Genomic DNA, 27,010 nt, shown 5'->3' on the forward strand with positions numbered 1-27,010 from the left:
GTGAACAGTAACAACTTTTTGCACAATTGACCCTTTAACACGTGTTGAGACACAATAATCTGGTTATTTACATTTGGTCACTAGGACCAGTGGTTGTCTCTAAGTTGACACGTGTTACTTAACTTTATATCTAAAATATAACATTTATTACTTGTCACTGCCCAAACCCCTGAGGACGCCAAGTGTTTGGCGAAACATGTCGGGGGGCAGAGTGTGATCTATGCATGTTTTTTAGCCAGCTAGTGTACTGCAAAAGCTGAAGCTATGCAACAAAAATGAGCGAACAGGGAGCGCTAGGAGGGCACTCACCAATCCCAGGGCAGTGCACTGTGACACTAACAGTGTGCACCGAATAGAGCACGGTGGATTCCGTGTGGAAATAGAGGAGTAAGCTAGGTAGTTATAAGTGAAGTGCAGTCCTCCAGTTAGCCCCACTGCTATACTCAGGCCACCAATAGCAGTAGTGCAGACACGGCTGATAGTTTTAATCATATTAGTTCGAGGTAGTAAATTTTTAGTGACAAGTAATACATTTTATATTTTATATATAAAGTTAAGTAACACGTGTCAACTTAGAGACAACCACTGGTCCTAGTGACCAATTGTAAATAACCTGAACAGTAATAAAACCTTGTCAATGCAAGTTAACTCAAATAATGCAATATGTAAATTATGTAAAATAAAGTGCTAAGAATAATTATCATTGTGTATGGGTGACTTGAAATAAATCATAGCAATAACTTTTTAGAGAAAAAAATTCACGAGTTCACATCTTCCTTCTTGGCATGCCAAATATATTCCTTAATTGGCGACCATCCTCTATGAACATAGGAGCTGAGGTAACGACTTACTTGAACTGCACCCGTACGGATTATTCCCATCCAAACTGCTAGAACCTTCCACACATTGTGAACAGTTCCTACCGCTCACAAATTCTTTGCAAAAGCATTGTCCGGTTATAGCATGGCAGCTGGTATTGACAGAACCTGGTGGGTTGCACGAGCAAGGCTGGCATCTAGAAGAAGAAATATAAGTGTGAAATCTTGGATTTAAAGAAAAAAAATTACACAATAATAAAACATTTACTAATATAATAAAATTATGTAATTAATGATAACTGAAACACAGCATAACAAAGCACAATTTGCATTCCATGATAGGTACTATAGCTTGGATAAGACAGGAGGTGGATTTTTAACTATCTCTGGTTGCATTTAACTAGTCAGTGCAGCAAAGCTTCAGTTAATAACTTTGCCAGAGAGAAGCAGAGTTAAAATTTAAGATGTATCCAGGGTTATTCTTGGATGGGGGGCAACTTTTATATTGGTGGTAATGTGACTGATGGGAAGAAAGGGAATGGGAAACCTGTGTTCCCTGTTTGAATGAAGCGATGAGCACTCTATACAAAGTGTATGAGGCTACCGGAGGTAGCCGAGATGAATGGAGCAGCAGTCAGCATGCACATCCTGCTGCTTAATTCATGTGGGGGCCTAGGACACCTCTCCATGTGATCTGTGGGGGTCACAGCAATTTGCAGTAAAATCTGGACCTCAAAGTTAAGAAAAAGTAAAAGAAGATCTCCCACAAAAAAAATTATTCTCTGACTTGTTAGAAAGGTCCATGAAGTAATCTGTAGTGAAGGTAATCTTCTCACCAGTGACTGTATTTGTGAGTTATAACCTCCCTTCTTATCCTCACCTGTGTCATGTGACCAACTCTGATCTCCAGCTGACATAGGACAGGAAGTCAGATACTTCGCTATTCATTCCTATGAGACTGACATTGAGGCTCCCATAGGAATGCATAGAGAAACTAGCTTCCTGCCCATACATAAGAGGCTGTGTTATTTGGAAAGTCTGATTGCTGGTCACATGACACAGCTGAGGATCAGAAGGGAAGCTATAACTCACAAATACAGACACTGGTAAGAAGATTAAATTCACTACAGATTACATCATGAACCTTTCTAATGGGTCAGAACTTTTTTTTTTTGCAGGAGTACAACTTGTGATGATTTGAAAGAAATTAGGCTATACTAAATTTATTCAAATTCTGGTATAACTTTTCGCCAACAGAGAAACATTCAGTTTGGACCAGAGACATGGTAGTGCCATGAATTTACCACAAAACGGGGGAATTTCTACTTGAAACCCTAGCCCTGTATATTACATAATGTCATTCATTACTCCGGACATAGCCTGCTACCTACAATTCAGCTACCATCATCATCATTCCTAAACATACATGAGGAGGGGACCATATGTAGATTATTTCTATGGGGCCCCTAACTTCTGTTTACACCTCTTGTTGCATGTATTTTAGTCCAATAAAATATTTATCTTCAGTATTACATGATATACAGTCAGGTCCATAAATATTGGGACATCAACACAATTCTAACATGTTTGGCTCTGTACACCACCACAATGGATTTGAAATGAAACAAACAATATGTGTTTTCACTGCAGACTGTCAGCTTTAATTTAAGGGTATTTACATCCAAATCAGATGAACAGTGTAGGAATTACAACAGTTTGCATATGTGCCTCCCACTTGTTAAGGGACCAAAAGTAATGTGACAGAATAATACTCATAAATCAAACTTTCACTTTTTAATACTTGGTTGCATATCCTTTGCAGTCAATTACAGCCTGAAGTCTGGAACGCATAAACATCACCAGACGCTGGGTTTCATCCCTGGTGATGCTCTGCCAGGCCTCTACTGCAACTGTCTTCAGTTCCTGCTTGTTCTTGGGGCATTTTCCCTTCAATTTTGTCTTTAGCAAGGTAAATGCATGCTCATTCGGATTCAGGTCAGGTGATTGAGTTGGCCATTGCATAACATTCCACTTATTTCCCTTAAAAAATTCTTTGGTTGCTTTTGCAGTATGTTTTGGGTCATTGTCCATCTGCACTGTGAAGCACCGTCCAATGAGTTCTGAAGCATTTGGCTGAATATGAGCAGATAATATTGCCCGAAACACTTCAGAATTCATCCTGCTGCTTTTGTCAGCAGTCACATCATCAATAAATACAAGAGAACCAGTTCCATTGGCAGCCATACATGCCCAGGCCATGATACTACCACCACCATACTTCACTGATGAGGTGGTATGCTTAGGATCATGATCAGTTCCTTTCCTTCTCCATACTCTTCTCTTTCCATCACTCTGGTACAACTTGATCTTGGTCTCTTCTGTCCATAGGATGTTGTTCCAGAACTGTGAAGGCTTTTTTAGATGTCGTTTGGCAAACTCTAATCTGTCCTTCCTGTTTTTGAGGCTCAACAATAGATTACATCTTGTGGTGAACCCTCTGTATTCACTCTGGTGAAGTCTTCTATTGATTGTTGACTTTGACACACATACACCTACCTCCTAGAGAGTGTTCTTGATCTGGCCAACTGTTGTGAAGGGTTTTTTCTTACCAGGGAAAGAATTCTTTGGTCATCCACCACAGTTGTTTTCCGTGGTCTTCAGGGTCTTTTGGTGTTGCTGAGCTCACCGTTGCATTTCTTCTTTTTAAGAATGTTCCAAACAGTTGTTTTGGCCACACCTAATGTTTTTGCTATCTCTCTGATGGGTTTGTTTAGTTTTTTCAGCCTAATGATGGCTTGCTTCACTGCTCTTTGGATCTCATCTTGACATTTGACAGCAACAGATTCCAAATGCAAATAGCACACTTGAAATTAACTCTGGACCTTTTATCTGCTCATTGTAATTGGGATAATGAGGGAATAACACACGCCTGGCCATGGAACAGCTAAGAAGCCAATTGTCCCATTACTTTTGGTCCCTTAACAAGTGGGAGGCACATATGCAAACTGTTGTAATTCCTACACCGTTCACCTGATTTGGATGTAAAAACCCTCAAATTAAAGCTGACAGTCTTCAGTTAAAGCACATCTTGTTCGTTTCATTTCAAATCCATTGTGGTGGTGTATAGAGCCAAAAACGTTAGAATTGTGACTATGTCCCAATATTTATGGACCTGACTGTATATGGGAAGAATCAACCTTACATATAGTCTTGATTAAAAATAACCTACTGTTATCCTAAGCAGACTATGTGTCTCTATGGTAACAGACTACAAGTAAACCCTGTGTAGTCTGATACTGAATTCATTAATTATACCATCCTGTCTGCCTCTCATCTGCTGTCAGAAGGAAGATCCAAGAAAATAAGACATGACTGCAAGATCAGACTACTCAAATTTGTCTTTGGCTTGGCAAATTCGATTTGGACAGAATAAATTTGTACTGAATCAAAAGTGCACCAATCACCCTTAGAAGTCATTTATGGCACTCTGAGGTCTCTTAGGACTGTATCCAATCCCTTCAAAGTAGAGATGGCCTTGCAGTTCGCCCGGCGGTCGTTTCATGGCAGACTTTGCTCGTTCGCGATTCGCCGAACATGCGAACATATAACGATGCTAGCATGCGCCATATTCTTTTGCATTGCGCCGAACTTTGACCCATGACACATCTATCAGGTGGGACAGGACAGCCAATGGAGACGTTTCAGCATATGGACACACCCCCACCCTATAACAAAACTCAATCTGGCAGCCATTTTACATTCTGTGTTTCAGACTGTAAGGGACACCAAACGCTAGCTAATAGGGCCACAAAAGTCATTTTAAGGACTGGTATAGGTGTGCTATTGATAGGTGTGATATACTGAGGGGTGTGATATACTTATAATATACTCTCAAACATAGAAAGTATATTATAGTGCATTTGTATTGTGCAGCAGTTGTGTGCGGTTCTGCTGCAATACTGCATGTATATAGAGGGACAAGCATTATTGTAATAACTATTTGCAACGGGTGTGATATACCTGATGCCCCCAAAAAAAACTGATTGAGGGGTGCGATATACCTGTTTCCACAAAATACTGATAGAGGGGTGCGATATACCTGCTTCCACCAAATATTGATTCAGGTGTTCTATATACCTGTTTCTGCAAAATACAATTGAATTGAGGGGTGCGATATACCTACTTCCACAAAATACTGATTGAGGGGTGCAATATACTTGCTTCCACAAAATACTGATTAAGGGGATTGATATATCTGCCTCCACAAAATATGGATTGAGGCGTGCGATATACTTGTTTCCACAAAATACTGATTAAGGGGTTTGATATCCCTGCTTCCACAAAATACAGATTGAGGGGTGCGATATACCTGCTTCCACAAAATACTGATGAAGGGGTTCAATATACCTGCTTCCACAAAATATTGATTCAGGGTTTCTATATTCCTGTTTCCACAAAATATTGATAGAGGGGTAGGATATACCTGCTTCTACAAAAATACTGATTAAGGGGTTCTATATACAGTAGGTGAACCCGATTTTGTGTCAATCTCGCTGTATTTCTCGGCGAGATTGAGCACATACGAGCCCCATCGCGGGAGCCAGCGCCGAGCTGGCTTGCCGCGATGGAGAGCAAGCGCGTCATAGAAGCGACGGGAGATCCGACTTGGATTCCCGCCAATTCTACACGTGTGCGGCGTTTGTTATGAATCCTGAGGGGGAAGTCCCCGCCGGATTTTAAATAAAAATCCGGCCTGGGTCCCGCCCTCAGGAGCATACCGGGCCCTTAGGTCTGTTATGGGTTGTAAGGAGAGCCCCCCCTACGCCGAAAAAAACGGCGTAGGGGGTCCCCCTACAATCCATACCAGACCCGTATCCAAAGCACGCTACCCGGCCAGCCAGGAAGGGAGGGGGGGCGAGCGAGCGCCCCCCCCCCCCCCCTCCTGAGCCGTACCAGGCTGCATGCCCTCAACATGGGGGGTTGGGTGCTCTGGGGCAGGGGGCGCACTGCGGCCCCCCCACCTCAGAGCACCCTGTCCCCATGTTGATGAGGACAGGGCCCCTTCCCGACAACCCTGGCCGTTGGTTGTCGGGGTATGCGGGCGGGAGGCTTATCGGAATCTGGGAGCCCCCTTTAATAAGGGGGCCCCCAGATACCGGCCCCCCACCCTAAGTGAATGAGTATGGGGTACATCGTACCCCTACCCATTCACCTGCAAGAAAAGTGGTAAAAACACAAATAAACCACACAGTGTATTAAAATATTTTATTTTTCTGCTCCGGAGGCCGCCCCGTGTCTTCTTTATTAGCTCTTTTACCAGGGGGGGGCTCTTCTTCTTCCGATATCCCGACGGGTCTTCTCCGCTATCCGGGGGGTCTTCTCAACTCTCCGGGGTTCTCCTTCTGTCTTCTCCTTCTGTCTTGTTGTCTCCTTCTGTCTTCTGTCTCCGGGGGGGGCTCTTCTTCTTCCGATATCCCGACGGGTCTTCTCCGCTATCCGGGGGGGTCTTCTCAACTCTCCGGGGTTCTCCTTCTGTCTTCTCCTTCTGTCTTGTTGTCTCCTTCTGTCTTCTGTCTCCGGGGGGGGGCTCTTCTTCTTCCGATATCCCGACGGGTCTTCTCCGCTATCCGGGGGGGTCTTCTCAACTCTCCGGGGTTCTCCTTCTGTCTTCTCCTTCTGTCTTCTCCTTCTGTCTTGTTGTCTCGGCGCACCCCGATTCTTCGTCTTCTCTTCTTGTTTTCGCCTCTCTCTGTTGTTGACTCGGCGCACCCCGGTTCTTCGTCTCGCGAGACGAAGAATCGGGGTGCGCCGAGTCTCGCGAGACGAAGAATCGGGGTGCGCCGAGTCTCGCGAGACGAAGAACCGGGGTGCGCCGAGTCAACAACAGAGAGAGGCGAAAACAAGAAGAGAAGACGAAGAATCGGGGTGCGCCGAGACAACAAGACAGAAGGAGAAGACAGAAGGAGAAGACAGAAGGAGAACCCCGGAGAGTTGAGAAGACCCCCCCGGATAGCGGAGAAGACCCGTCGGGATATCGGAAGAAGAAGAGCCCCCCCCGGAGACAGAAGACAGAAGGAGACAACAAGACAGAAGGAGAAGACAGAAGGAGAACCCCGGAGAGTTGAGAAGACCCCCCCGGATAGCGGAGAAGACCCGTCGGGATATCGGAAGAAGAAGAGCCCCCCCTGGTAAAAGAGCTAATAAAGAAGACAGGGGGCGGCCTCCGGAGCAGAAAAATAAAATATTTTAATACACTGTGTGGTTTATTTGTGTTTTTACCACTTTTCTTGCAGGTGAATGGGTAGGGGTACGATGTACCCCATACTCATTCACTTAGGGTGGGGGGCCGGTATCTGGGGGCCCCCTTATTAAAGGGGGCTCCCAGATTCCGATAAGCCTCCCGCCCGCATATCCCGACAACCAACGGCCAGGGTTGTCGGGAAGGGGCCCTGTCCTCATCAACATGGGGACAGGGTGCTCTGAGGTGGGGGGGCCGCAGTGCGCCCCCTGCCCCAGAGCACCCAACCCCCCATGTTGAGGGCATGCAGCCTGGTACGGCTCAGGAGGGGGGGGGGGAGCTCGCTCGTCCCCACTCCCTTCCTGGCTGGCCGGGTAGCGTGCTTTGGATACGGGTCTGGTATGGATTGTAGGGGGACCCCCTACGTCGTTTTTTTCGGCGTAGGGGGGGCTCTCCTTACAACCCATAACAGACCTAAGGGCCCGGTATGCTCCTGAGGGCGGGACCCAGGTCGGATTTTTATTTAAAATCCGGCGGGGACTTCCCCCTCAGGATTCATAACAAACGCCGCACACGTGTAGAATTGGCGGGAATCCAAGTCGGATCTCCCGTCGCTTCTATGACGCGCTTGCTGGGATGTGCTGTCGCTATCCCAGTGAGTGCGAGATCTCGGCACCACGGCGCCGAGTATCAGCGCGACGCTGTCGTGCTGAAAACACAATCTCACAAACACCTACTGTACCTGCTTCCACAAAATATTGATTGAGGGGTGAGCTATACCTGCTTCCACCAAATATTGATTAAGGCCTGCGATACACCGGCTTCCACAAAATACTGATTGAGGGTTGCGATATTCCTGCTTCCACAAAATACTGATTAAGGGGTTTAATATACCTGCTTTCACAAAATACAGATTGAGGGGTTTAATATACCTGCTTCCACAAAATACGGATTGAGGGGTGCGATATACCTGCTTCCACCAAATATTGATTCAGGTGTTCTATATAACTGTTTCTGCAAAATACAATTGAGGGGTGCGATATACCTGCTTCCACAAAATACTGATTGAGGGGTGCAATATACCTGCTTCCACAAAATACTGATTAAGGGGTTTGATATATCTGCCTCCACAAAATATGGATTGAGGCGTGCGATATACCTGTTTCCACAAAATACTGATTAAGGGGTTTGATATCCCTGCTTCCACAAAATACAGATTCAGGGGTGCGATATGCCTGCTTCCACAAAATACTGATTAAGGGGTTTGATATACCTGCTTCCACAAAATACTAATTCAGGGTTTCTATATACCTGTTTCCACAAAATATTGATAGAGGGGTGAGATATACAGTACCTACTTCTACAAAATACTGATTAAGGGGTTCCATATACCTGTTTCTGCAAAATACAATTGAGGTAGTGATGGACGAACATCTGCCGGGACGGTTCGCGAACGCAATCAAATGTTCGCGAACCGCAAGTTCGCGGCAGGTCCCATTCATTTTAATGGCAGGCGAACCTGAAAAACCTTCAGCTCATATTTGCAGGCAAGAAATAGTTACTAGAAGTGCACAAATAGTCCCACAAAATGGACAGTGACATACCAGATGTATTATTTGAAGTTGCGATCTCCATTCATTATTTTTTTCAATGCAAAATATCAGCAATATAATTTTTGCGTATGCACAAATGCACTATAAAAAAAGTATATTGGTATCTAACACTTCAATCAGTTTTTTTGGGGGGGGACTGGTATATCACACCAGTAGAAATTATTTGTTCCAATAACGCTTGTCCCTCCATATACCTGCAGTATCGCAGCAGAACCGCACACAACTGCCGCACAATACAAATACACTATAATATACTTTCTAACATAGAAAGTATATTATAACATTGTACAAGGAAGGCAATCTATTAGAATATATATATAAAGATAAAACGTAACATTTAATAATGTTACTATGAGTGTCCATTCACACGTCCATAAGTGCTTTGCGGATCTGCAAAACACGGACACCGGCAATGTGCATTCCGCAATTTGTGGACCGCACATCGCCAGCACTATAATAGAAAATGCCTAATCTTGTCTGCAATTGCGGACAAGACTAGGACATGTTCTATTTTTTTGCGGAAACGGAAGCACAGATGCGGAAGAGCGGATCCGCAAATGCGGATGCGGACAGCACATTCCGGCCCCATTGAAATTGAATAGGTCTGCACTCGTTCCGCAAAATTGCAGAACGAATGCGGACCCATTTTGCGGAAGTGTGAATGGAAAAGATATCCCTCAAAATGAAAATAAATTAAATTATTAGAGTTAAGAAAAAAGCATAGATGTGGTAGGCAATAAAAAGTGCTCGGCGGCACTAAATCAGGTGCTCGGCGGCACCAAATCAGAAACCATATGTCCTACCACAATCCGGGGGTTCCCAGTGCACATCGATGAATCCCGGAGGGAAAGCAAAAAACATCTATCCCTGAGCTAGATGATGATGTGGCATTGAAGGACAGGGTGGGCAAAGAACTGTCACTGATATTGCTCTAAAGGGGAGTGCTATTCTGGCCCTGATAGCCTAACCACAGACCACGTCCGGAACCTTACCCTATATAAAAATGGCCCTAGTAAGCTGATTGAGGGGTGCGATATACCTGCTTCCACAAAATTCTGATAGAGGGGTGCGATATACCTGCTTCCACCAAATATTGATTCAGGTGTTCTATATACCTGTTTCTGCAAAATACAATTGAGGGATTTGATATACCTGCCTCCACAAAATATGGATTGAGGGGTGCAATATACCTGCTTCCACAAAATACTGATTAATGGGTTTGATATCCCTGCTTCCACAAAATACAGATTGAGGGGTGGGATATACTTGCTTCCACAAAATACTGATTGAGGGGTTCAATATACCTGCTTCCACAAAATATTGATTCAGGGTTTCTATATACCTGCTTCCACAAAATATTAATTGAGGAGTGAGCTATACCTGCTTCCACCAAATATTGATTAAGGCCTGCGATACACCGGCTTCCACAAAATATTGATTGAGGGTTGCGATATTCTTGCTTACACAAAATACTGTTCGAGGGGTGTGATATACCTGCTTCCACAAAATACTGATTAAAGGGTTTAATATGCCTGCTTTCACAAAATACAGATTCAGGGGTTTGATATACCTGCTTCCACAAAATACTGATTGAGGGGTTCAATATACATGCTTCCACCAAATATTGATTCAGGGTTTCTATATACCTGTTTCCACAAAATATTGATAGAGGGGTGAGATATACCTGCTTCTACAAAATACTGATTAAGGGGTTCTATATACCTGTTTCTGCAAAATACAATTGAGGCAGTAATGGACGAACATCTGCCTGGACGGTTCGCGAACGCGATCGCGATCGCGCAAACGCAATCCAATGTTCGCAAACCGCAAGTTCGCGGCAGGTCCCATTCATTTTAATGGCAGGCGAACCTGAAAAACCTTCAGCTCATATTTGCAGCCAAGAAATAATTACTAGAAGTGCACAAATAGTCCCACAAAATGGACAGTGACATACCAGATGTATTATTTGAATTTGCGATCTCCATTCATTATTTTTTTTAATGCGAAATATCAGCAAAATAATTTTTGCGTACGCGCATGCGCAAATGCACTATATAGTACCCAAATGCACTATAAAGAAAGTATATTGGTATTTAACACTTCAATCAGTTTTTTTGGGGGACGACTGGTATATCACACCAGTAGAAATTATTTGTTCCAATAACGCTTGTCCCTCTATATACCTTCAGTATCGCAGCAGAACCGCACACAACTGCCGCACAATACAAATACACTATAATATACTTTCTAACATAGAAAGTATATTATAACATTGTACAAGGAAGGCAATCCATTAGAATATACATAAAGATAAAACGTAACATTTAATAATGTTACTATGAGTGTCCATTCACAAGTCCATAAGTGCTTTGCGGATTGCAAAACACGGACACCGGCAATGTGCATTCCGCAATTTGTGGACCGCACATCGCCGGCACTATAATAGAAAATGCCTAATCTTGTTTGCAATTGCGGACAAGACTAGGACATGTTCTATTTTTTTGCGGAAACGGAGGCACAAATGCGGAAGTGCGGATCCGCAAATGCAGATGTGGATCCGCTAATGTGGATGCGGAGAGCACATTCCGGCCCCATTGAAAATGAATAGGACCCATTTTGCGGAAGTGTGAATGGAAAAGATATCCCTCAAAATGAAAATAAATTAAATTATTAGAGTTAAGCAAAAAGCATAGATGTGGTAGGCAATAAAAAGAGCTCAGCGGCACTAAATCAGGTGCTCGGCGGCACCAAATCAGAAACCATATGTCCTACCACAATCCGGGGGGTTCCAGTGCACATCGATGAATCCCGGAGGGTAAGCAAAAAACATCTATCCCTGAGCTAGATGATGATGTGGTATTGAAGGACAGGGTGGGCAAAGAACTGTCCCTGATATTGTTCTACAGGGGGGTGCTATTCTGGCCCTGATAGCCAAACCACAGACCACCCGCACTGATAAGAGCGACCCTGTCCGGAACCTTACCCTACATAAAAATGGCCCTAGTAAGCCCCTAGCCCCTAGGCCCCTGACATCCAGGTGATCACTATATAGATCTATGTGTTTTTGAATCATTATAAAAGTATATTATAAGTATATCGCACCCCTCTGTGTATCACACCTATCGATAGCACACCTATACTAGTCCTTAAAAAGACTTTTGTGGCCCTATTAGCTAGCGTTTGGTGTCCCTAACAGTCTGTCCCTGCTCCACACAGCAACCTCTACCTACACTGGCAAAACACTGAATGTAAAATGGCCGCCAGATCAGGTTTATTTATAAGGTAGGGGGTATGTCCATGTGCTGAAACGTTTCAATTGGCTGTCCTGTACCACCTGATGGATGTGTCATGGGTCAAAGTTCTGAACAATGTAAAATAATATGGCGGGTCCGAATTTCTTCATATGCTCGCATGTTCGGCGAATCGCGAACACGTAAAGTTTGCCGCAAAACGACCACAGGCCGAACTGCAAGGCCATCTCTAAATTGAGGGGTGCGATATACCTGCTTCCACAAAATACTGATTGAGGGGTTTGATATATCTGTCTCTACAAAATATGGATTAAGGTGTGCGATATACCTGTTTCAACAAAATACTAATTAAGGGGTTTGATATCCCTGCTTCCACAAAATACAGATTGAGGGGTGCGATATACCTGCTTCCACCAAATATTGATTCAGGTGTTCTATATACCTGCTTCCACAAAATACTGATTAAGGGGATCTATTTACCTGCCCCCACAAAATACTAATTGAGTGGTGCGATATATCTGCTTCCACCAAATATTCATTAAGGCCTGCGATACACTGCCTTCAACAAAATACTGATTGAGGGGTGCGATATACCTGCTTCCACCAAATATTGATTGAGGCCTGCGATACACCTGCTTCCACAAAATACTGATTGAGGGGCGCGATATTCCTGCTTCCACAAAATACTGATTGAGGGGTGTGATATACCTGCTTCCACAAAATACTGATTAACGTGTTTTTTTAACGTGCTTTTTTTAACGTGTCAGTTGCTAACAATAGTGTTGCCATCTGCAGACTGTGCTGTCAACGCATACGTCGCGGTAAGCCCAACACTCTCCTAGGGACGACCACCTAAAGAAGGCACCTAGCCTCCAATTACCGAGCACAGTGGGAGCAACGCTGACAGAACCCACAAAGCCACACTCCCGGTGCTCCATGTCTTGCCTCTTCTCCTTCTCCTCTCTCCTCCTATATGTCCTCTACTCCACCTTCCACCGTGCCGTCATCACGTTCATCTGGCAGAAGGCAGGCTTCCGTGGCCCAAATGTTCGAGCGTAAAAAGTTGATGACGCGGATAACCCTCTTGCCCAATGGCTGACCGCTGGCTTGTCGGAACTGCTAACCCGCCAACTACAGCCATATAAACTGGTGGACTCGGAGGCCTTTAGAAAATTTGCGAATATTGGCACACCGCAATGGAAGGTCCCCAGAAGGAAATATTTCTCCCAAAAGGGCATCCCAGAGCTATATGGCCACGTTCAGAGGCAAATGAATATATCTCTGGAACACAGTGTCGGTGCCAAGATACATCTGACCACAGTCACGTGGCCTAGCAAACACGGGCAGGGAAGGTACATAACTTTTACTGCCCACTGGGTTGAGGGGTGAGATACAGTCATGTGAAAAAATTAGGACACCCTTTGAAAGCATGTGGTTTTTTGTAACATTTTTAATAAATGGTTATTTCATCTCCGTTTCAACAATACAGAGAGATTAAAGTAATCCGACTAAACAAAGAAAACTGAAGAAAAGTCTTTTCAAGATCTTCTGTAAATGTCATTCTACAAAAATGCCTATTCTAACTGAGGAAAAAGATAGGACACCCTTGCCCCTAATAGCGAGTGTTACCTCCTTTGGCTGAAATAACTGCAGTGAGACGGTTCTTGTAGCCATCTACCAGTCTTCGACATCGGTCTGATGAAATTTTACCCCACTCCTCAATGCAGAACTTTTTCAGCTGTGAGATGTTTGAGGGGTTTCTTGCACGTACAGCCCTTTTCAAGTCACCCCACAGCATCTCAATGGGATTCAAATCTGGACTTTGACTTGGCCATTCCAGGACTCTCCATTTCTTCTTTTTCAGCCAATCTTTGGTTGATTTACTAGTATGTTTTGGGTCATTGTCATGTTGCATGGTCCAGTTCCGCTTCAGCTTTAATTTTCTAACTGATGGTCTCACATGTTCTTCAAGCACCTTCTGATACACAGTAGAATTCATCGTGGATTCTATGATGGTGAGCTGACCAGGTCCTGCTGCAGCAAAGCAGCCCCAAACCATGACACTTCCACCTCCATGCTTCACAGTTGGTATGAGGTTCTTTTCTTGGAATGCTGTGTTTGGTTTACGCCAAACATGTCCTCTGCTGTTGTGTCCAAATAATTCAATTTTGGACTCATCTGTCCAAAGAACATTATTCCAGAAGTCCTGGTCTTTGTCAACTTTATCGCTGGCAAATGTCAGTCTGGCCTCGATGTTTCTCTTGGAAAGCAAAGGTTTCCTCCTTGCACACCTCCCATGCAAGTTAAACTTGTACAGTCTCTTTCTGATTGTAGAGGCATGTACTTCTACATCAACAGTAGCCAGAGCCTGCTGTAGTTCTCGAGATGACACTTTAGGGTTTTTGGATACCTCTTTTAGCATCTTGCGGTCTACTCTTGGGGTGAACTTGCTGGGGCGACCAGTCCTGGGCATGTTGGCAGTTGTTTTGAAAGCCCTCCACTTGTTGACTATCTTCCGGACAGTGGAATGGCTGATTTCAAAATCTTTTGAGATCTTTTTAAATCCCTTCCCAGACTCATAGGCTGCTACAATCTTTTTTCTGAAGTCCTCTGACAGCTCTTTTGCTCTCACCATGGTGCTCACTCTCACTTCAACAGTCAGGAGCACACCAAACTAAATGTCTGAGGTTTAAATAGGGCAAGCCTCATTCAACATGCAGAGTAACGATCTACTAATTATGTGCACCTGGTGTGATATACCTGTGTGAGATCTGAGCCAATTTAAGAGGGAATACATGTGAGGGTGTCCTATCTTTTTCCTCAGTTAGAATAGGCATTTTTGTAGAATGACATTTACAGAAGATCTTGAAAAGACTTTTCTTCAGTTTTCTTTGTTTAGTTGGATTACTTTAATCTCTCTGTATTGTTGAAACGGAGATGAAATAACCATTTATTAAAAATGTTACAAAAAACCACATGCTTTCAAAGGGTGTCCTAATTTTTTCACATGACTGTATACCTGCTTCCACCAACTATTGATTGAGGCCTGCAATACACTGGCTTCCACAAAATACTGATTGAGGGGTGCGATATTCCTGCTTCCACAAAATACTGATTGAGTGGTGTGATATACCTGCTTCCACAAAATACTGATTGAGGGGTTTGATACACCTGCCTCCACAAAATACTGATTGAGGGGTGCGATATTCCTCCTTCCCCAAAATACTGTTTGAGTGATGTGATATACCTGCTTCCACAAAATACTGATTGAGGGGTTTGATACACCTGCTTCCACAAAATACTGATTGAGGGGTGCAATATACCTGCTTCCACCAAATATTGATTCAGGTATTCTATATAACTGTTTCCACAAAATACTGATAGAGGGGTGGTATATACCTGCTTCTACAAAATACTGATTAATGGGTTCAGATACATGCTTCCACAAAATACTAATTGAGGGGTGCGATATACCTGCCTCCACCAAATATTGATTGAGGCCTACGATACACCAGCTTCCACAAAATACTGATTGAGGGGTGCGATAAACATACTTTCACAAATATTGATTGAGGCCTGCGATACATTGGCTTCCACAAAATATTGATTGAGTGGTGCGATATACCTGCTTCCACCAAATATTAATTCAGGGGTTCTTTATACCTGTTTCCACAAAATACTGATTGAGGGGTGCGATATACCTGCTTCCACAAAATACTGATTAAGGGGTTTGATATACCTGCTTCAACAAAATACAGATTGAGGGGTGCGATTTACCTGCTTCCACCAAATATTGATTCAGGTGTTCTATATACCTGCTTCCAAAAAATATTGATTGAGGGGTGCAATATACCTGCTTCTACAAAATACTGGTTAAGGGGTTCGATATACCTGCCTTCACAAAATACTGATTGAGGGGTGCAATATATCTGCTTCCACCAAATATTTATTAAAGCCTGCGATACACCGCCTTTCACAAAATACTGATTATGGGGTGCAAAATACCTACTTCCACAAAATACTGATTAGGGGTTTGATATACCTGCTTCAACAAAATACTGATTAAGGGGTGCGATATACCTGCTTCCACCAAATATTGATTCAGGTGTTCTATATACCTGCTTCCACAAAATACTGATTAAGGGGTTCTATTTACCTGCCATCACAAAATACTAATTGAGGGGTGCGATATACCTGCTTCGACCCAATATTGATTAAGGCCTGCGATACACCGGCTTCCACAAAATACTGATTGAGGGGTGCGATATTCCTGCTTCCACAAAATACTGATTTAGGGGTGCGATATACCTGCTTCCACAAAATATTGATTAAGGGGTTTGATATACCTGCTTCAACAAAATACAGATTGGGGGGTGCGATATACCTGCTTCCACCAAATATTCATTGAGGCGTGCGATACACCGCTTTCAACAAAATACAGTTTGAGGGGTGCAATATACCTGTTTCCACCAAATATTGATTAAGGCCTGCGATACACCGGCTTCAACAAAATAATGATTGAGGGGTGCGATATTCCTGCTTCCACAAAATACTGATTGAGGGGTGTGATATACCTGCTTCCTCAAAATACTCATTAAGGGGTTTAATATACCTGCTTCCACAAAATACAGATTGAGGGGTTTGATACACCTGCTTCCACAAAATACAGATTGAGAGGTTTGATACACCTGCTTCCAGAAAATACTGATTTAGGGGTTTGATATACCAGCTTCAACAAAATACAGATTGAGGGGTGCGATATATACCTGCTTCCACAAAATATTCATTGAGGCCTGTGATACACCGCTTTCAACCAAAATACAGTTTGAGGGGTGCGATATACCTGTTTCCACCAAATAATGATTAAGGCCTGCGATACACCGGCTTCCACAAAATACTGATTGAGGGGTGCGATATTCCTGCTTCCACAAAATACTGATTGAGGGGTGTGATATACCTGCTTCCACAAAATACTGATTAAGGGGTTTAATATACCTGCTTCCACAAAATACAGATTGAGGGGTTTGATACACCCGCTTCCACAAAATACTGATTGAGGGGTGCGATATACCTGCTTCCACAAAATACTGATTGAGGGGTTTGATATACCTGCTTCCACAAAATACTGATTGAGGGGTGCAATATACCTGCTTCTACAAAATACTGATTAAGGGGTTCTATATACCTGCCTCCACTAAATACTGATTGAGGGGTGCGATATATCTGCTTCCACCAAATATTCATTGAGGCCTGCGATACACCGCCTTCTACAAAATACTGATTGAGGGGTGCAATATACCTGCTTCCACAAAATACTGATTAGGGTTTTGATATACCTGCTTCAACAAAATACAGATTGAGGGGTGCGATATACCTGCTTCCACCAAATATTGATTCAGGTGTTCTATATAACTGCTTCCACAAAATACTGATTGAGGGGTGCGATATACCTGCTTCTACAAAATACTGATTAAGGGGTTCTATTTACCTGCCCCCACAAAATAGTAATTGAGGGGTGCGATATATCTGCTTCCACCAAATATTCATTGAGGCCTGCGATACACCGCCTTCAACAAAATACTGATTGAGGGGTGCGATATACCTGCTTCCACCAAATATTGATTGAGGCCTGCAATACACCGGCTTCCACAAAATACTGATTGAGGGGTGCGATATTCCTGCTTCTACAAAATACTGATTGAGGGGTGTCATATACCTGCTTCCACAAAATACTGATTAAGGGGTTTAATATATCTGCTTCCACAAAATACAGATTGAGGGATTTGATACACCTGCTTCCACAAAATACTAATTGAGGGGTGTAATATACCTGCTTCCACTAAATATTGATTCAGGTGTTCTATATAACTGTTTCCACAAAATACTGATTGAGGGGTTTGATACATCTACTTCCACAAAATTCTGATTGAGGGGTGAGATATACCTGCTTCCACCAAATATTGATTCAGGTGTTCTATATACCTACTTCCACAAAATACTGATTGAGGGGTGCGATATACCTACTTCCACAAAACTCTTATTGAGGGGTGCGATATACCTGCTTCCACCAAATATTGATTCAGGTGTTCTATATACCTGCTTCCACAAAATACTGATTGAGGGGTGCGATATACCTGCTTCTACAAAATACTGATTAAGGGGTTCTATTTACCTGCCCTCCACAAAATACTGATTAAGGTGTGCAATATATCTGCTTCCACCAAATATTGATTGAGGCCTTCGATACACCGCCTTCAACAAAATACTGATTGAGGGGTGCAATATACCTGCTTCCACCAAATATTAATTGAGGCCTGCGATTCACCGGCTTCCACAAAATACTGATTGAGGGGTGCGATATTCCTGCTTCCACAAAATACTGATTGAGGGGTGTGATAAACCTGCTTCCACAAAATACTGATTAAGGGGTTTAATATACCTGCTTCCACAAAATACAGATTGAGGTGTTTGATACACCTGCTTCCACAAAATACTGATTGAGGGGTGTGATATACCTGCTTCTACAAAATACTGATTAAGGGGTTTGATATACCTGCTTCAACAAAATACAGATTGAGGGGTGCGATATACCTGTTTCCACCAAATATTGATGCAGGTGTTCTATATAACTGTTTCCACAAAATACTGATTGAGGGGTTTGATACACCTACTTCCACAAAATTCTGATTGAGGGGTGCGATATACCTGCCTTCTTTAAATATTGATTGAGACCTACGATACACCGGCCCCCACAAAATACGGATTGAGGGGTGCAATATACCTGCTTCCACAAAATATTAATTGAGTGGTGCAATATACCTGCTTCCACCAAATATTGATTCAGGTGTTCTATATACCTGCTTCCGCAAAATACTGATTGAGGGGTGCGATATACTTGCTTCTACAAAATACTGATTAAGGGGTTCTATATACCTGCCTCCACAAAATACTAATTGATGGGTGCAATATATCTGCTTAGAAAAAGGGGGTCAGTCAGCACATCCCAAAGCGCAGGGGCACGTTGCTATGGCTGAGAACAAGACTGTTAAACAAAACATGCAATGCAACAGCTCACTGCAAACCAAATAAAGTACAAAATTGCATCATAATTGCAAATGCTATACTAATAAGTTAGAGATGCTTAGCAAATCGTTTTATACAAAATTATTTGAGCCCGTCTGCCGCACGTCAAGGCGATCTCTAGTTAGACTGGTTCCTAACACAAATTTTTACCTGTTATGTGCCATGACGGCTATCATATAATTCAGAAAGTGCAGGTTCCACATGCATGCTGGACAGAAATTCAGGTTCCACATGCATACAAATGACAGAAATTCAGGCGGATCCAGCATCAGTATGTGTGTGGGGGGGAAAACTACATAATGGAGGGCAGTCTGGGGGCAAAATTAACTTGTGTGGGGGCAAAATTAACTTGTGTGGGGGCAAACTACATAATGGAGGGCAGTGTGGGGGCAAAATTACTTAGTGGGGGGCAAATTACATAATGGAGCGCAGTGTGGGGGCAAAATTACTTAGTGTGGGGGCAAATTACTTATCGGGGGCAAATTACATAATGGAGGGTAGTGTGGGGGCAAATTAATGTGAGGCAGTGTGGGAGGCAAATTACATAATGTGGGGCAGTGTGGAGGGCAAATTAATTAATGTGAGGCAGTGTGGGGGGACAATTACATAATGTGGGGCAGTGTGGGGGGCAAATTACTTAATGTGGGGCAGTGTGGGGGCAAATTACATAATGTGAGGCAGTGTGGGTGGCAAATTACTTATTGTGGGGCAGTGTGGGGGGAAAATCACATAATGTGGGGCAGTGTGGAGGCAAATTACATAATGTGAGGCAGTGTGGGGGGACAATTACATAATGTGGGGCAGTGTGGGGCAAATTACTTAATGTGGGGCAGTGTGGGGGCAAATAACATAATGTGGGGCAGTGTGGGGGGCATATTTCTCAATGTGGGGCAGTGTTCGGGGCATATTACTTAATGTGAGGCAGTGTAGGGGCATATTACTTAATGTGGGGCAGTGTAGGGGGCAGTATTACTAATAAGGGCATTCTAGAAGATAATTACTATTGGTGGACTATGAGGAGCACTATTACTATGGGGGCACTATTATTTCTTCAGGATAGTATTTGTGGTATTGGGGGTCGGGGCAGAGCGAGCAGCAGGATAACACTGTGGGGACTCCAGGTGGGGGATGATGATAGAAAAGTGAGGCCACTAAGATGTCTGTATGTCACACTCTGCAGAGACGAGGCAGCGGAGAGAAGTTGTCCGGACCAAATGGAGAAGATGATGACAGAGAAGATCTACATTGGACGTCACCTGGAGGCCCTGGATGTGAGAGATACGTGCTGCTGTATATGTGCAATGCTGCTATTTTATGTTTTGCATATGATAATATGTTTACAATTAAAATGTTTTAATTAAATGTTCTATTTTACTATTTTTATTATTTGGTCGAAAGGCTGATTGGGGGTGAAGGGGGATTGTAATGGGACTGCTGTAGAATATCTAAAATTAGCTGGACAATCATTAAATTGGTGGCCGACAAAAAAGGAGCGGGTTAAAGGGTGTGGTCAATGGGGGGAGTCAATGGGGTGGCAAAATTAGCTTTTGCCTAGGGTGGCAAAAATCGTTGCACCAGCCCTGTCTATATGGCGACGTTCAGAGTCAATTGAATATATCTCTGGCACACAGGTCTAGCAAACACGGGCAGGAAAGGTACATAACTTTTACTGCCCACTGGGTGAACCTTCTGACGGCCGTCAAGCATGTAACCCATGGCACCCGTGTGGATTTGGTGTTACCGCCACGGATTGCATGCAGGGCTGTCTCTTCTCCTCCTCCTACTCCATCCTCCGTCTCCTCCTCGACTGACTCCTCCTTTTCCACTGCTACCGCTCTTCCGCTGCACACCCCAAGCTCCCCAGAACCTATTCAACGTGCCAGGTGAGATGTTGCCATGCTGTGCTGTGGCTGTTGTGCCTGGAAGCTAAGAGCCACACAGGTCCTGCACTGCTTTCAGCTCTGCGGTCACAGGCTGATTAGTGGCTAACCCCGCTCAATTTGAAAGTTGGTAAAGTGGTGTGCGACAACGGTGCCAATCTGCTGAGCGCGCTGAAACAGGGCAAAATGACACACGTGCCGTGCATGGCACCCGTCCTGAACATAGTCGTGCAGCGATTCGTTGCCAAATTCCTCGGGATCCAGGACGTCTTGCAGAAGGCCAGGAAAATCTCTGGCCATTTTAGAAGATCTTAAACTTGCCCGTCAGACGTCTGATTTGTGACAACCTGACGTGCTGGAACTCCACCTTGTATATGCTTGATAGGCTGCTCCAGCAGCAACGCGCCGTGAACGACTACCTGTACGAACTCTGCAGCAGGACAGATTCTGGGGAGCTTGGTTTCTTTTCACCACGCCAGTTGCCTCTCATGCGTGAAGCATGCCGTCTTCTGTGGCCATTTGATGAGATCACCAAACTGGTCAGTCGCAGCCAGTGCACCATCAGTGACATCGTACCTTACGCCTTCTTTCTGGAGCGTGCATTGCGTCATGTCATTGATCAAGCCATCGAGGAGCAGGAGCTGGAAGATGAGTAAGTCGCAATGCTGAATGAATTTCCAGGGGGGCTACTCCATCTGAGACAAGTCAGCAGGTGTCACGGTAGGTAAGATAAGAGAAGGAAACAGAACACGACAAGGCAAACAAAACAACTGACTAGGCCCCAAATGCTAGGGAACAAAGGGGTCACCTCCTAGCAATCCCTAAAACACTTTCCCTAAGCTGCTATGCCCATGTGCATATCTCGATGGCAGATATGCACATGCCCACAGACCTAAGACTGTAACACACTGAACCAAACCCTCAGCTGTACGGAAGAGGGAAAGAGACACCCAGCTCCTTCAAAAACCGAAGGAGCTAGCGTCACCCTAGAGGCCTAGTTAAAACAGACACAGAAGGAAAAAGGGAAAAGGACTTATCTAGAGATGTGTTGGAGCAGACGATCCACCAAACGTCCAGAGCTCACACAAGGCAGAACTATAACCAGCAAAGGCTATAAGGAGAGGGAGGAATAACTAGCCTCACCAATTACCTAAAGAACAAAACTTGGGAGGTGGTGGGATTCAGTTCAAACCCACAACAAAACAAACTGTCAGATCGAGTTACGTGCAGCAACTCTGACATATCTCCTCAGAACACCCACAGGGCAGGGCGTGACAGCAGGAGTCTGAAGAGGAGTCAGAGGAGGATGGTGGCTGGGGGGAGGAGGAGGACAAAGAAGAGCAGGCTTTGAGGGGGACATTAAACTTTTTTGGGGAACCCTGGTGTTGTCCGTGGCTGGGGGGAGGAGACCGAGGACGACATTCTCCTGGGCGATAAGCAGGAGCCAGGGCGCTCCATCGCTTCCAATTTAGTGCAAATGGGGGCCTTCATGCTCCAGTGTTTGAAGAGGGACACCCGTATAAAAAGCATAAAGGGCAAGGACCAGTACAGGGTGGCAACCTACTTAGACCCCTGGTACAAACACAAAATGGTGGACATCTTACCAGCATCACAGAGGGCTGTCAGAATGCAGAATTTCCAGGCCTTGCTGCGAGAGATGCTGCATTCTGCTGTTGCGGGCGCTGGCAGAGGAATTTCCACCCACAACAAAACAGGTGCGAGTACCAATCCTACTGCGCCTGCAAGAAGAGGGCAGTTTGAAGATGTGTTGGTCACTTCGGATATGAGATCATTCTTCCAACCAACCAATCGAGAGCCGCCCTCCGGATCCAGCCTCAGGGAACGCCTAGACCAACAGGTGTCAGACTAAATCGGGTTACGGCTAGTGTTGAGCGAACAGTTCGAGCATAGTTCGGGTCCGTACCGAATTTTGGGGTGTTCGTGACACGGACCCGAACCCGAACTTTTTCGTAAAAGTTCGGGTTCGGGTTCGTCGTTCGGCATGTATTTTGGCGCATTTTGAAAGGCTGCAAAGCAGCCAATCAACATGCATCATACTACTTGCCCTAAGATGCCATCGCAGCCATGCCTACTATTGGCAAGGCTGTGATTGGCCAAGTGCAGCATGTGACTCAGCCTCTTTATAAGCTTGTGCGCACGTCGGGACGTGCTCACTCCCGATGTGAATAGAACAGGGATAGACGCAGCTGATGCTAGGGCGAGAATAGGCAGGGATAATTGAATAACTGGAAGCAAATTTCTCTCCTCCACCTGTGATTCATCTGAACAACTGCAGCTGAGCTGCTTTTTTGATAGGGATTGGCTATTTTTAGAGTGGCCAGAGTGATTTTTCCATCCACATGTACCTGGGCTGACCGCCGGCCGCCATTTTGCGACTTGTAGTGCTGCAGCAGAAGCTGCCACAGTGTGCATTCCAAAGCTCCAAACAAGTCAGACATCTACACCTGGGATTCAGACCAATAGCGATTTAGCAGCACAGTCCAAGGCTATTTTTTTTAAAGGTTGTGCAGACCATTTTGTGGCACATGTTACTGGGCTGATAGGCGGCGGCCATCTTGGGACTAGTGCTGCAGCACAATCTCTCCCAACGTCCATTAATCACTTGTAATAGTGGTCTGTGCCATAGAAATCCTACATCAGGGACTTGGGTGTGCTTGTGTCACCCCTACTAATACCAGTCCACCTGTAATCCATACAGTGAAAAGCCATAAAGTATTCCAGTGAGGGAATTTTTTTTTTATTTAAAAAAGGCCAAGTTAGTTTATCTGGCGTTCAATATACTAGATACAGTTAGGCCTGCGTTTCATACATCTGGAATTAGCAAACTAATGTGCTGGGGTTGGGAAAACATATATGTACCCATACTAGAATCTGTCAAAGAAAGCGGTACTCACATATAACAGTCATTCCATCTGTAATCCATACAGTCAAAAGACTGAAAGTATTCCAGTGAGGGAATTTTTTTTATTTAAAAAAGGCCAAGTTAGTTTATCTGGAGTTCAATATACTAGATACAGTTAGGCCTGCGTTTCATACATCTGGAATTAGCAAACTAATGTGCTGGGGTTGGGAAAACATATATGTACCCATACTAGAATCTGTCAAAGAAAGCGGTACTCACATATAACAGTCATTCCATCTGTAATCCATACAGTCAAAAGACTGAAAGTATTCCAGTGAGGGAATTTTTTTTATTTAAAAAAGGCCAAGTTAGTTTATCTGGCGTTCAATATACTAGATACAGTTAGGCCTGCGTTTCATACATCTGGAATTAGCAAACTAATGTGCTGGGGTTGGGAAAACATATATGTACCCATACTAGAATCTGTCAAAGAAAGCGGTACTCACATATAACAGTCATTCCATCTGTAATCCATACAGTCAAAAGACTGAAAGTATTCCAGTGAGGGAATTTTTTTTATTTAAAAAAGGCCAAGTTAGTTTATCTGGCGTTCAATATACTAGATACAGTTAGGCCTGCGTTTCATACATCTGGAATTAGCAAACTAATGTGCTGGGGTTGGGAAAACATATATGTACCCATACTAGAATCTGTCAAAGAAAGCGGTACTCACATATAACAGTCATTCCATCTGTAATCCATACAGTCAAAAGACTGAAAGTATTCCAGTGAGGGAATTTTTTTTTTATTTAAAAAAGGCCAAGTTAGTTTATCTGGCGTTCAATATACTAGATACAGTTAGGCCTGCGTTTCATACATCTGGAATTAGCAAACTAATGTGCTGGGGTTGGGAAAACATATATGTACCCATACTAGAATCTGTCAAAGAAAGCGGTACTCACATATAACAGTCATTCCATCTGTAATCCATACAGTCAAAAGACTGAAAGTATTCCAGTGAGGGAATTTTTTTTTTATTTAAAAAAGGCCAAGTTAGTTTATCTGGCGTTCAATATACTAGATACAGTTAGGCCTGCGTTTCATACATCTGGAATTAGCAAACTAATGTGCTGGGGTTGGGAAAACATATATGTACCCATACTAGAATCTGTCAAAGAAAGCGGTACTCACATATAACAGTCATTCCATCTGTAATCCATACAGTCAAAAGACTGAAAGTATTCCAGTGAGGGGATTTTGCTTATAAAAAATAATATATTTCATTGTGGTGCGAGTTGAATCGCAACAATGAAGAAAAATACTATTAAGGGACGAGGACGCGGTCGTGGTGGTGTCCGTGGAGCCTCTGTTGCTGGTAGAGGACGTGGCCGTTCGGCCCCAGGCGCACACAGTAGGGAACGAACTCCCTCAACTAGCCGGCAGAATGTACCGCAATATCTCGTGGGGCCCAATGACGCTCTTAGGATGGTAAGGCCTGAGCAGGTACAGGCATTAATCGATTGGGTGGCCGACAGTGCTTCCAGCACGTTCACCACATGGTCTTCCACCCAGTCTTCTGCGGAAAGCGCACAGGTGGCACCTGAAAACCAAGCCCATCAGTCTGTCACATCACCCCCAAGCATATCAGGGAAACGGTCTGAGCCACAAGTTATGCAGCAGTCTCTTCTTCTGTTTGAAGACTCTGCTTCCAGGGTTTCCCAGGGGCGTCCACCTAGCCCTTCCCCAGTGGAGGAAGACATACCATGCACTGACGCACAACCACTTATGTCTCCAGATGAAGAGGACATGGGAATACCACCACAGCAGAGTCACCGACTCTCTGATGATGACGAAACACAGGTGCCCACTGCCGCGTCTTTTTGCAGTGTGCAGACTGAACAGGAGGAGGTCAGGGAGGGAGACTGGGTGGAAGACGATGCAGAGGACGATGAGGTCTTAGACCCCACATGGACTGAAGGTCGTGGCGATGACTTTCACAGTTCAGAGGAAGAGGTAGTGGTGAGACCGAGACAACAGCGAAGCCAAAGAGGGAGCAGGAGGCCAAAGCAGACGAGCCGCCGCCCCCAGAGTTCGCCTGCTACTGGACATCGCCAACAGGGACCCAGCCCCACAAAGGCAGCTTCAAAGAGTTCCCTGGCATGGCACTTCTTTAAACAATGTCCTACCGACAAGACCCGAGTGACTTGCACGCTCTGCCATCAGAGCCTGAGGCGAGGCATTAACGTTCTGAACCTCAGCACAACCTGCATGACCAGGCATCTACATGCAAAGCATGAACTGCAGTGGGGTACACACCTTAAAAACCAGGCACTCGCTGAGGCTCCCCCTGCTCCCTCTACCGCTGCTGCCTCGGCTTCCGCCTCGAGAGGAATGTTGCCACCTGCCGAGCAGCAAACAGAGGATGTGCCACCGACACCACCACCACCGCCACCGTCAACTAGCGTCTCCACTATATCACACAGCAGCGTTCAGCTCTCAATATCTCAAACCTTAGAGAGGAAGCGCAAATTCCCCCCGAGTCACCCTCGAGCCCTTGGCCTGAACGCCAGCATTTCTAAACTGCTGGCCTTTGAAATGCTGTCATTCCGGCTGGTGGACACAGACAGCTTCAAACAGCTGATGGCCATGGCTGTCCCGCAGTATGTGGTTCCCAGCCGCCACTACTTCTCCAAGACAGCCGTGCCTTCCCTGCACATGCAAGTGTCCGATAAAATCAAGTGTGCACTGCGCAGCGCCATTTGTGGCAAGGTCCACCTAACCACAGATACGTGGACCAGTAAGCACGGCCAGGGACGCTATATCTCACTAACTGCACACTGGATGAATGTAGTGGCGGCTGGGCCCCCGGCGGACAGTTCCTTGGCGCACGTCCTTCCGCCCCCTAGGATCGCAGGGCATCATTCTCTGCCTCCTGTAGCCTCCTCCTCCTACTCGGCTTCCTCCTCCACTGCTTCCACCAGCTCATCCGGTCAGCCACACACCTTCACCACCAACTTCAGCACAGCCCGGGGTAAACGTCAGCAGGCCATTCTGAAACTCATATGTTTGGGGGACAGGCCCCACACCGCACAGGAGTTGTGGCGGGGTATTGAACAACAGACCGACGAGTGGTTTCTGCCGGTGGGCCTCAAGCCAGGCCTGGTGGTATGCGATAATGGGCGAAATCTCGTGGCAGCTCTGGGACTAGCCGGTTTGACGCACATCCGTTGCCTGGCGCATGTGCTGAACTTGGTGGTGCAGAGG

At 44.8% G+C, this 27,010-nt stretch overlaps 1 protein-coding gene across 1 annotated transcript in view; it reads right to left on the bottom strand.

Moving 5' to 3' along the window:
* Nucleotides 1-27,010, bottom strand: part of USH2A (usherin) — a 1,179,609-nt gene that overhangs the window by 874,828 nt on the left and 277,771 nt on the right. The window contains exon 14 of the mRNA XM_040430191.1: nucleotides 852-1,015. Within this exon, the coding sequence (XP_040286125.1) occupies nucleotides 852-1,015 (164 nt within the window). The remainder of the gene's footprint in view (nucleotides 1-851; nucleotides 1,016-27,010) is intronic.

The sequence above is a fragment of the Bufo bufo genome, chromosome 4 (genome assembly GCF_905171765.1).
Source record: "Bufo bufo chromosome 4, aBufBuf1.1, whole genome shotgun sequence".
Classification (NCBI taxonomy): domain Eukaryota; kingdom Metazoa; phylum Chordata; class Amphibia; order Anura; family Bufonidae; genus Bufo; species Bufo bufo.